General features: G+C 41.2%; 1 protein-coding gene across 2 annotated transcripts in view; it reads right to left on the bottom strand.

Annotated features, from left to right (window-relative positions):
- The window catches only part of wdr7 (WD repeat domain 7), a 244,008-nt gene that overhangs the window by 203,791 nt on the left and 27,283 nt on the right, over positions 1–12,934 (bottom strand). For both annotated transcript variants that reach the window (XM_061980833.2, XM_061980834.2), the window contains 4 exons: positions 8,120–8,235; positions 7,878–8,010; positions 3,216–3,436; positions 726–921 (listed from right to left, as the gene is read on the bottom strand). In XM_061980833.2, coding sequence (XP_061836817.2) covers positions 726–921; positions 3,216–3,436; positions 7,878–8,010; positions 8,120–8,235 — 666 coding nt within the window. The remainder of the gene's footprint in view (positions 1–725; positions 922–3,215; positions 3,437–7,877; positions 8,011–8,119; positions 8,236–12,934) is intronic.

Below are 12,934 nucleotides of genomic sequence, written 5' to 3'. Positions count from 1 at the left end.
GGAAAACCTTGTTACATTGTTTAATGCATCCAGCGGGGCATCACAACAAAATTAGGCATAATAATGTGTTAATTCCACGACTGTATATATCGGTATCGGTTCATATCGGAATCGGTAATTAAGAGTTGGACAATATCGGAATATCGGATATCGGCAAAAAAGCCATTATCGGACATCTCTAGTTCTAAATTATATCTGTCAGCAGACTTGCTATGGAAGCGCTAAAAACTACCGGTATAATAAAGATGACTGGGAGAAGACCCTGTCAAAATGGAGCCACGTAAATAAGATGGCGCATCCTGGGGAGACGGTCATAAAGCGACTTAAAAGATGGTCTATAAAACATTTTGACCAAAGAACCACCATTACATGTTATGTAGACCACAAGGAAGTGTTTTAAATGTAGAAAAACATAATATGACCCCTTTAATGCGCCTTGTAACCCGGTGTGCCTTTTGTATTAAAATAGACCAGAATAGACCCGCTCATCGGCGGTGCACCTTATAATCCGGTGCCCCCCGTGGTCTGAAAAGTACGGTATACTATCTACCGTATTTTTCGGACTATAAGTCGCAGTTTTTTTCATGGTTTGGCCGGGCTTCAGTGCGATTTATATATGTTTTTTTTCCTTCTTTATTATGCATTTTCGCCAGGTGCGACTTATACTCCGGTGCGCCTTATACTCCGAAAAATACAGTAATCATTCTAGAAATGAAAACTCTCACCTGTATCCATCTGCCAGACGTAAACAGAGCCATCAGAGCATCCAACCACCAGGTAGTCGTCTGCTGGACGCCATTTGATAACTTGGATCGGGAAGAGATGGCGCGATGCTAACATAATGCACTTCCTTTCCCGGAGACTGAGCAGGCCAACAGAGTGGTCACTGGCCACAGAGCAGACGCAGTGCTGCACTCGAGTCTGCAGAGCAAACATACGCACAGTCAATAATTGTTGACAAAAGCGACATCCAAACATATTCTATACAGTTTAAGGGTTTCGGGTTGGCTGCATCCTGTTCCAGTTGAGGTTAGGGCACAAGGGAAACCGCAGGTTGTCAGTCAGTCACGGGCAATTGCCTTGACAGAGAACAGAGCCCCTGCCAGCTTCCGTATTTTTCGGACTATAAGGCGCACTTAAAATTATTTCGTTTCTCAAAAATCGACAGTGCGCCTTATAACCCGGTGCACCTAATGTACGGCATAATTCTGGTTGTGCTTACCGGCCTCGAAGCAACTTTATTTGGTACATGGTGCAATGATAAGTGTGACCAGTAGATGGCAGTCACACATAAGAGATACGTGTAGACTGCAATATGACGCCAGTAAACAACACCAAAACTTTAAATGTTCCATTGAAAATAAAGAACATTACACACGCCACTCAAAAATCTGTCAAAATGTTTTAGTACGACTTTGAAGCCGCACCGCTTGATGGATTGTCGGCCCATTACAGCTACCGTAGTCAGAAATACAAGTATTAACATGGTGTGTGTATAAGGACCGCAAAATGGCACCCATTAGCAGACATTATCTGGCATTTTGTTTCACAATATTATGCAAAACCAACGTTTCTTCTTCTGGTACCTGCTGATGTGTATTTAGGATCTGCATAAGTCCTGAAAATTTGCGCAAGTCCGCCACTGTAGTCTGTGACGATGACGTAGTCGAAAAGCTTCTTTTTTTTCACTATCTTCTTGTTATGGGACATTCACCCTCTGCTGTTGCCATTTCTAATATAAAGTAGCGGAAAGTTCTAACTTATATCTTGCTGTGGAAGCACTAAAAATCTACCGGTGTAGTGAGTTTACATTATTCACCCAAGGAACTTTAGTTATTAGAGATTTCCGGTCGGACTGTTTTTGTTATTGCACTAGTGAGCCACGGATGAGAAAATGCTGCTCCGTTGTTGATTTAAGTAAAGTCTGAATGTCATTAAAACAGTTAGCTCCATCTTTTGACACTTCTTCCACTCCCGTCCTTGCACGCTACACCGCTACAACAAAGATGACGGGGAGAAGAGGCTGTCGAAGGTGAGCCACGTAAATAAGACCGCCCACAAAACTGCAAGTCCTGAAGCGACTGTCAGAAAGAGGCTTGAAGATTATCTGTAAAACATAATCTATGCAACATTTTGACCAAAGAACCACCATTACATGTTATGTAGACCAGTGGTCCCCAACCTTTTTGTAGCTGCCGACCGGTCAACGCTTGAAAATTTGTCCCACGGACCGGGGGGGGGGGGGATTTTTTCATTTTTTTTTTTCATAAAGAAATACAATCATGTGTGCTTACAGACTGTATCCCTGCAGACTGTATTGATCTATATTGATATATAATGTATATATTGTGTTTTTTTATGTTGATTTAATAAATTAAAAAAATAAAAAATATATATACATTTATTTTTTTATTTTTTCTGCGGACCGGTACCGGGCCACGACCCAGTGGTTGGGGACCACTGGTCTAGGATATTTATTTTTTGGTCGAAATTTCAGGACGAACCTGAAACTTGGGGGTATGGTCATTTATTTATTTTTATTTTATTTTATTATTATTTTTTAGTCATAAAAAAATACAATCATGTGTGCTACGGACTGTATCCCTGCAGACTGTATTGATATATATTGATATATAATGTAGGAACCAGAATATTAATAACAGAAAGAAACAACCCTTTTGTGTGAATGAGTGTGAATGAGTGTAAATGGGGGAGGGAGTTTTTTTGGGTTGGTGCACTAATTGTAAGTGTATCTTGTGTTTTTTATGTTGATTTAATAAAAAATAAATTAATTAATTAATTTTTTTTTTTTTCTTGTGCGGCCCGGTACCAATCGATCTACAGACCGGTACCGGGCCGCGGCTCGGTGGTTGGGGACCACTGATGTAGACCACAAAGAAATGTTTTAAATTTAGAAAAAAATCATTACATGACCCCTTTAATGCGCCTTATAATCCGGTGTGCCTTAAATATGAAAATAGACCTGAATAGACCCGCTCATCGGCAGTGCGCCTTATAATCCGGTGCGCCCTATGGTTAAAAAATACGGTACATACAAATCAGTAATGTGAACAATATAGTGTAGTAACCATGCATGAAACAAGATGAAAGCCGACAAAAAGCATAATAAGCTTCCTTAAAAACACTCTTAAATATTATCATGGTGAGGCGGTCTCTCATTGCCCAAACGCCATATCATGTGAGGGAGGACTCACGCTGCAGTTTTCTGGTGGGACAATGAGCTGGGTGATCTCTCCTCCGTGAACGCAGAAAATGTGCTTCATCTCTCCAGTGAAAATATCCCAGACGATGACAGAGAAGTCCACCCCTCCGGACACCAGAGAGCGCTGGTCGTACCGAGGGGAGACCTGGTACGGATACAGCACGCATGTCACCTTGTTCCTGTGGCCTCGCAGTGTGCGGTGCGGTGGCCATCCTGCGCAGCATGGGGACAAAGACAGTGAAATATTAATTTTCGTAATCATTTCAGCGCCTTTAATTGTTTTGTCAAACTGGCTATATGATGAAAAAGAAAAAAACACAATTAGCCCCAATACACTTGTATTGGGCCTAGTGGCCTAGTGGTTAGAGTGTCCGTCCTGAGATCGGTAGGTTGGGAGTTCAAATCCCGGCCGAGTCATACCAAAGACTTTAAAAATGGGACCCATTACCTCCCTGCTTGGCACTCAGCATCAAGGGTTGGAATTGGGGGTTAAATCACCAAAATGATTCCCGGGCGCAGCCACCGCTGCTGCCCACTGCTCCCCTCACCTCCCAGGGGGTGATCAAGGGTGATGGGTCAAATGCAGAGAATAATTTCGCCACACCTAGTGTGTGTGTGACAATCATTGGTACTTTAACTTTAACTTTTAATTCATTACCTCCACCAAGGAGATGTTTTCATTGATGCTTGGGTGTTGTTAGTTAGTACTGTGTATAATAATATTTAGTAATGATGTTAACCCATAGAGGGGTGGGCATCAGCCAAGGAAAACCCTGGTTCTTCTCAGTTAATAATAAATTAATCCTAATAATATAATTCAGACAGTTTGTAGGTGGTGGATATCGAAATAAGGATGGATTGGTCTAGGTCACAGGTGTCAAACTCAAGGCCCGGGAGCCAGAACTGGCCCGTGACATCATTTTATCTGGACTGCAAACACCTGGAAATGATATGTGTCAGTAAAGTACTTAATATGTTCTCACTAAATGTAATGGATTTTTTTCGTGCTTGAAATTGCATACCTTTTAAAGGCCTATTGAAACCCACTACTACCGACCACGCAGTCTGATAGTTTATATATCAATGATGAAATCTTAACATTGCAACACATGCCAATACGGCCGGGTTAGCTTACTAAAGTGCAATTTCAAATTTCGCGCGAAATATCCTGCTGAAAACGTCTCGGTATGATGACGCCTGTGCGTGACGTTACGGATTGTAGAGGACATTTTGGGATAGCATGGTGGCCAGCTATTAAGTCGTCTGTTTTCATCGCAAAATTCCACAGTATTCTGGACATCTGTGTTGGTGAATCTTTTGCAATTTGTTCAATGAACAATGGAGACAGCAAAGAAGAAAGCTGTAGGTGGGAAGCGGTGTATTGTGGCAGGTGTTGTGCCGGATAACGCACCCCCGCCGTAGAATGCACCCCCTGACAGCCGGTGTTTCATTGTTTACATTCCCGAAAGATGACAGTCAAGCTTTACCATTGGCCTGTGGAGAACTGGGACAACAGAGACTCTTATCAGGAGGACTTTGAGTTGGATGCGCAGACGCGGTACCGTGAGTACGCATGCAGCTGCGGCTTCCAAACATTTGATCGCTTGCCCGTACCTGCGTGCCGCTATGTGCATGTCACGTACGTAACTTTGGGGACTTTGGGGAAATATATGTGCTCTATGAGCTTTGGGGAGGTGAACGGTACTTTGGGCTGTGGGATTGAGTGTGTTGTGCAGGTGTTTGAGTTGTATTGGCGGGTTATATACGGGAGGGGGGAGATGTTTGTTATGCGGGATTAATTTGTGGCATATTAAATATAAGCCTGGTTGTGTTGTGGCTAATAGTATATATATGTCTTGTGTTTATTTACTGTTTTAGTCATTCCCAGCTGAATATCAGGTCCCACCCGCCTCTCACAGCATCTTCTAGAGATGCGCGGTTTGCGGGCACAACCGCGGAGTCCGCGGATTATCCGCGGATCGGGCGGATGAAATTTAAAAAAATTAGATTTTATCCGCGGGTCGGGTCGGGTCTGGTGGTTAAAAAAAAATTAGATTTGAAATAGATGCAGGCGGGTGGCAGTTAAACCAATTCGGAAATATATATACATAGTTAAATGTTGTTACCCACATACGAAAAACGAGCAGGCACCTGCAGCATATGCCACAACAGAAGAAAAAAAAAAAAAAGAGATGGACACTTTTACGGAGCGGAGAAGGGACGCCTCGCCGGGGTCCGGGACCGAGGCCCCTTCCCCCGAGAGGGCCCCACCGGGAGCCGTAGCTGAGGCGATCCGCGAGAAGGGCCCGACGCACGTCCAGGGTCACCACCGCGCCCACCGCACCGACACCCCGCCTCGTCCGCCTTCGCCGCGGCCGGCGTCACGCGCAGCAGGTAAGCAGCTTACCTGCCCGCCACCCCCGTGGCCGGGGGCTCGTAACAGGGGTCACTCTGCGCGCTCTGCCCACGCAGCTTACCTGCCCGCCACCCCTGTTGCCGGGGGCGCGTAACAGGGGTCACTCCGCGCGCAGTGCGCTCACGAAAGGGGTGGGGCTCACCCTGGTTGATATAGACAGCAGCTAGGACGGTGGCCATGGAAGTTGGAACCCGCTAAGGAGTGTGTAACAACCCACCTGCCGAATCAACTAGCCCTGAAAATGGATGGCGCTGGAGCGTCGGGCCTGCAGCGCGACGCGCTTAGAGGTGCGCTCAGTGCGGTTCCCATATGATTGCGCACTGGTGTGCGTCTGGGTCGTGACAGCGTGGCACGCGAATGTCTGTGCTGCATTGGATCAGTCTCCTTTCTTTAACAGGCAAAAGCTTTATAACCTCACTAATGCCTTGCATCGTCTATATTAGATATATAACAACGGGCGGATGCGGGCGGATGCGGTTCTGATCAAATGTTAGATCGGGTGGATTGCGGATGGTTGACGACTTTCTGATGCGGTTGCGGATGAAATAATTGCCTATCCGCGCATCTCTAGCATCTTCCCTATCTGAATCGCTCCCACTGCCCTCTAGTCCTTCACTCTCACTTTCCTCATCCACAAATCTTTCATCCTCGCTCAAATTAATGGGGAAATCGTCGCTTTCTCGGTCTGAATCGCTCTCACTGCTGGTGGCCATGATTGTAAACAATGTGCAGATGTGAGGAGCTCCACAACCTGTGACGTCACGCGCATATCGTCTGCTACTTCCGGTACAGGCAAAGCTTTTTTATCAGCGACCAAAAGTTGCGAACTTTATCGTCGATGTTCTCTACTAAATCCTTTCAGCAAAAATATGGCAATATCGCGAAATGATAAAGTATGACACATAGAATGGACCTGCTATCCCCGTATAAATAAGAAAATCGCATTTCAGTAGGCCTTTAAACTTTAACAGTATCCAATATTGCAACAAATATTACAGTATATTATCATACTTTCCAAACATGTTTTTGTCTAAATAAAAATACTTAACTTTACACTAAACTACTCATCAAATGAATACAAATGACAATAAATTGTATGTTGTTCTTTACAGCATATTACTGTAAATTGATAAAAACTACTTTTGTTTTTTGCATTTTGCATTCTGTTGACTGAGCTGCCACTTTTTGACTATAAAATCTACGGTTGTTGTTTTTAACGGTGTATTACTGTAAATGGGAAGACGTTACATTTGTTTTTAGGGTAGAAAAACTGGCAGTTAAGTTGCCAGAATGAAAAAAGAACTTGTACTGTTTTTCCATTAACAATATTGTTAGAATAATTTGATCTAAGATATCACAAAACTATGTGTTTCCATGAGTTCCCGGCAAGCAGACAAAAGCTGGCTTTAATCCTACCAAGCAGAAGGCTTGTAAAACTCCACTGTGTAGAATGGGAAGCCACAATGAAGGTGTTCTGTTTCTTTCATGTATTGTAATCAACAGAAAGATTTTGTCTTGACCCAAGAACTACAAAGCGGAGAGGAAGCAGGGCCTGACTCCCCTCCAGGGACCTTTTCTGTGAACTGTTTTACTATCTTTTCTTTGAACTGTTGTAATCAAAGGCGATGGCTGTTTACGACCCCAGTCCCTTAGAAACAGCTGTTGCCATGTAATCAGGGAAAGTCCAAATAAAAGAGGAGACGTACAATCTTTTGTCAGAGCGTGATGGAGACTGTATAAGAGTACAGCCCAGACGCGCTCTCCTCAACTGAGCCAAATTTTATTCTGTCTCTGTTTAATTCTTTGCTTCTTGTCTTGTTTAGTAGATGTCATCAGTGTTTGAACCTGACAAATATAATGTTGTAAAAACCAATGTAAATTTAACACAAAAATTCTGGCAACTAAGCTGCCGGCTTTTTCCGTAAACCCCCTCCAAAAAACAGTGGTACTGATTATCCATTTAAAGTAAAATATTGTCAAAAATTAAAAAACACTATATTTTACAGTAAAATTCTGTAAATGTAAAGTTTTTACTGTAAAATTGACAGTCTACTTAAAACAATCTATATAATTAATAATGAAATCCGAAGTCAAAGGCTGCCAAGTCTCTGTTGGCAGCCTCAAGGAAAACCAGTTTGACATCCCTGGTCTAGGTCTAGGTCTGCATTCGACTTTACATTGTTCAACGTTATGTGTGAGATGAACAATCTTCCTTTGTATCTCCATTTTAACCCTCACCTCTTCTAAGCATGTGTTCTCCCTGAAGCAACTGAACGATTGCGGTCTGAGTAGCAGGAACCAGAATGATGCTGCCATCTTCTCTTCCGCACACCAGTCGACCCTGGGAGGGGATGTAGACGCTGGCTGTCACCTGAGGGACATAGACATGAGCATTTAAAGAAAGGAAAACTATACATTATTCAGTTAAGAGTTAGGAGTGAGAGGCTATTCCATTCCCCCATTCACAAAGAGATTCAAACCTTAATGGGTTCCTCTTTGCCAGGCAAGACACTTAGCTGGTCAATGATTCCAGAAGACGTCGGAGTCAACTTATCAAATGCCGCTTGCAGACTGATGGTGAATGACACCTGCAGGTCTACAAAGACGCAGGTAAGTGGTGAGTTTAGATCAAAATATTAAATACAAGAACAAAAATGTTAATAAACTTTTAACACTTGGCAAAAACTAATAGTTCTGAAAAGACAAAACAAGGCAGCAGAGAGCAGCATATTACAAGAATGCACAACAGATGCCGAAACAATCTTGTTTGTAAACTAAGGCACACGCAGATATTATAAAATTACATATTTTTCCATGCATTTTGTACCCTTGTCAACACACTTTTTGTCCTTGAAATTCGAACTTTTAGAAAACTCTGGCCAAGTGGAGGTTTTAAAGAATTCTGGGTCAGGGTTTGTGTATGGACGGATAAAAAAAAGATGTTTAGTTTGTGTCATAGGATTGTGCATTATTATCTTCTGTTTTTAAAGGGACCTAGGATTGATTTGCATCTTTTCTGACTTATACTTGAATGTTACAATGTTTGATACATGTGTTAAACCAGTCATTTTCAACCACAGTGCCGCGGCACACTAGTGTGCCGTGACATACAGTCTGGTGTGCCGTGGGAGATTATCTAATGTCACCTATTTGGGGTAAAAAAATATTTTTTGCAAACCAGTAATTATAGTCTGCAAATGATGTATTGTTGTTGAGTGTCGGTGCTGTCTAGAGCTTGGCAGAGTAACCCTGTAATACACTTCCATATCAGTAGGTGGCAGCAGGTAGCTAATTGCTTTGTAGATGTCGGAAACAGCGGGAGGCAGTGTGCAGGTAAAAAGGTATCTAATGCTTAAACCAAAAATAAACAAAAGGTGAATGCCCCTAAGAAAGGGCATTGAAGCTTAGGGAAGGCTATGCAGAATGAGACTAAAACTGAACTGGCTACAAAGTAAACAAAAACAGAATGCTGGATGACAGCAAAGACTTACTGTGGACCAAAGATGGGGTCCGCAATGTACATCCGAACATGACATGACAATCAACAATGTCCACGCAAAGAAGGATAAAAACAACCGAAATATCCTTGATTGCTAAAACAAAGTAGATGGGGGAAATATCGCTCGAAGGAAGACATGAAACTGCTACAGGAAAATACCAAAAAAAGAGAAAAAGCCACCAAAATTGGAGCGCAAGACAAGAACTAAAACACTACACACAGGAAAACAGCAAAAAACTCAAAATAAGTCAGGGGGTGATGTGACAGGTGGTGACAGTACACCTACTTTGAGACAAGAGCTATAGTGATGCATGCTTGGTTATGCTTTAAAGTCATATCCAACAATTGCGACAACGACTTTTTACTGTCAACTGAGTTTCGTTGTTTAATGATTTCTGCTGGTGGTGTGCCTCTGGATTTTGTCAACACAAAAAATGTGCCTTGGCTCAAAAAAGGTTGAAAAACACTGTGTTAAACAATGCCAAAGCATCAAATCATCAGGTTAATGCATTTTTGTGTAAGCTTGCATGCAGTTTTGATTGCCTCTGCAATTTTGGCTATGTTGTGATATCATAGCGAGGTGGACATATTCATTTTGACTGGAGATGTCCGATAATACCGGACTGCCGATATTATTGGCCGATTAATGCTTTAAAATGTAATATCGGAAATTATCGGTATCAGTTTAAAAAATTATCTGTATCGGTTTCAAAAAGTAAAATGTAGGACTTTTTAAAACGCCGTTGTGTACACGGACGTAGGGAGAAGTACAGAGCGCCAATAAACCTTAAAGGCACTGCCTTTGCGTGTCGGCCCAGTCACATAATATCCACGGCTTTTCACACACACAAGCGAATGCAAGGCATACTTGGTCAACAGCCATATAAGTCACACTGAGGGTGGCCGTATAAACAACTTTAACACTGTTAAAAATATGCGTCACACTGTGAACCCACACCAAACAAGAATGACAAACACATTTCGGGAGAACATCCGCACCGTAACACGACATAAACATAACACAACAAACACCCAGAATCCCTTGCAGCACTAACTCTTCCACGACGCTACAATATACACCCCCGCTACCCCCCCACCCCCCACCTCAACCTCCACATGTCCCAAATTCCAAGCTGCTGTTTTGAGGCATGTTAAAAAAAATAATGCACTTTGTGACTTCAATAATAAATATGGCAGTGCCATGTTGGCATTTTTTTGAGTTGATTTATTTTGGAAAACCTTGTTACATTGTTTAATGCATCCAGCGGGGCATCACAACAAAATTAGTAGGGATGTCCGATAATGGCTTATTGCCGATATCCGATATTCCGATATTGTCCAACTCTTTAATTACCGATACCGATATCAACCGATACCGATATCAACCGATATATACAGTCGTGAAATCAACACATTATTATGCCTAATTTGGACAACCAGGTATGGTGAAGATAAGGTACTTTTAAAAAAAAATTAATAAAATAAAATAAGATAAATAAATTAAAAACATTTTCTTGAATAAAAAAGAAAGTAACACAATATAAAAACAGTTACATTGGAACTAGTAATTAATGAACATTAGTAAAATTAACTGTTAAAGGTTAGTATTATTAGTGGACCAGCAGCACGCACAATCATGTGTGCTTACGGACTGTATCCTTTGCAGACTGTATTGATATATATTGATATATAATGTGGGAACCAGAATATTAATAACAGAAAGAAGCAACCCTTTTGTGTGACTGAGTGTAAATGGGGAGGGTAGTTTTTTGGGTTGGTGCACTAATTGTAAGTGTATCTTGTGTTTTTTATGTTGATTTAATCAATTTAAAAAAATTCAAAAAAATAAACCGATAATAAAAAAAACGATACCGATAATTTCCGATATTACATTTTAACGCATTTATCGTCCGATAATATCGGCAGGCCGATATTATCGGACATCTCTAAAAATTAGACATAATAATGTGTTAATTCCACGACTGTATATATCGGTATCGGTTGATATCAGAATCGGTAATTAAGAGTTGGACAATATCGGAATATCGGCAAAAAAAGCCATTATAGGACATCTCTAATTTTGACATCAAGTAAAGCCGAGGTATGGGTGAAGCAGCTGCGCAGGCAGCGCCTCTGTGTTACCGCAAAGGCTCGAGACGATTGCGTGGGCCTTGTTTACGGTTCAGCAAACATTTTCGGTGGCCGAAAGTTCGGTGCATCACTCGTCAATAGTGCATACATGATCAACTGTATATCCATCTATACATATACATATGTATTACTTGAATTTGTTTTCACAGAAAAGACCCTGATCATTTTTAAGGTGTGGCGGCTTTAATTTTCCTGTGGCGCCACGCCAAAAATCAAGGGAAACCCTGCAATCCGGGAACGCCTCCAAAAACAAACATCGTGCAGACAGACTCAAAATACAGGTAATAAATGTGACTGTGGAGCAAAGTTCATTAAAAATTTTAACTAAAGCATATGGAGTACATATTATCTGTACCACAATAAAGTGTTTAAAATAAAATCATCACAGGTCCCCTTTAAACGTTATTTAACAAAAGAACACAAAGTTGTTTACTTATAGTGTTTTCATTTCGTGCAACGGTGGACACCCGTGCGTGTATAAAGGCACATGCACACGCGATTAAAACAGACATTTATTGTTGCGGGTCCCAAACTCTGGAACGATCTCCCTCTCCATGTGAGACAGGCCCCTTCTTTGGCTACTTTTAAGACCCTTCTTAAAACCCATTTTTATTCACTGGCTTTTAACCCAGCATGAGACTTTACTGTTTTTAACATTTTTAACTGCTTTTTATCTAACAAATTGTTCTTAGGATAATTTGTATTTGCATTTTCAATGTGTATTTTACTTCTGTTTTAAATGTTATTTTTTAGTCTGCTTTGCCTGTATTTCTTTGTGGTGTACAGCCCTTTGTTCTTCAACTGCGGTTGTTTTTAAAGGGCTTTATAAATAAAGTTGGTATGGTATGGTATGTTTTCTGAGCTCCATGTAAGTGTGCGCTAATTTGAAAGTAATTTAAACATAATTGTACATCTCATGTATTGATGGACAGATGCGTTATAATGTTCGATCAAGTCAGCTGTGGTTGCTTTTTCAGGCTTCTGATTGGACAATATGTGCATAACAGCCAGGTAATGTTTTTTTTTTTGTAGTGGAGACTTTTATCTAACTCCACTGTGTGTTTATATTTTTATTAAATTTTTTGACACTGGAGAAATGTGTGTTTTTGAGGTGACACATTCAATACATTTATTTTGAAACATGTTAAAACTTCACAAGCACACAGTTTGCTCAAGTGATCAGCCGCTCAAAAGGAGTGTGTTGTTTGTAGTTGTTTCATCCATGTGACAAATAAAACAACAATGATCAAAAATCTGTTATCTAGTGGCGAGTACGGAGTATAATTTGGGCCACTTGTTGTCATTCTGTCTCTGCATTTAGATTACGGTAAGAGCTGCTGCTTGTCAATTGTTCCAACTTACATTTTATTTCAAACCAAAAAATACAAAAACACCGCAAAAGCTAGTACATGTTTCCAATTGTGGTTTTAGAGATAATATTTAACAAATAATTTGTCAAAATTAGAAGTTAAAGCTTTTGGGAATTGTCGTCCTTTTCCTGAATGTGGTCATACCAGAAAATGGGCGTGTTAAGGTGCATATTAGTAATTATAATCAGTGTTCGGACTAATGCGTTACTTTGTAACGCGTTACTGTATTTTCGGCGGTAACTAGTACCGTAGTCTAACGCGTTATTTTTTATATT

This window comes from Nerophis lumbriciformis, linkage group LG20 (genome assembly GCF_033978685.3).
Source record: "Nerophis lumbriciformis linkage group LG20, RoL_Nlum_v2.1, whole genome shotgun sequence".
NCBI lineage: Eukaryota > Metazoa > Chordata > Actinopteri > Syngnathiformes > Syngnathidae > Nerophis > Nerophis lumbriciformis.
Note: the sequence above shows the minus strand (reverse complement) of the source record. Positions and strands in the feature narration are given on the sequence as shown.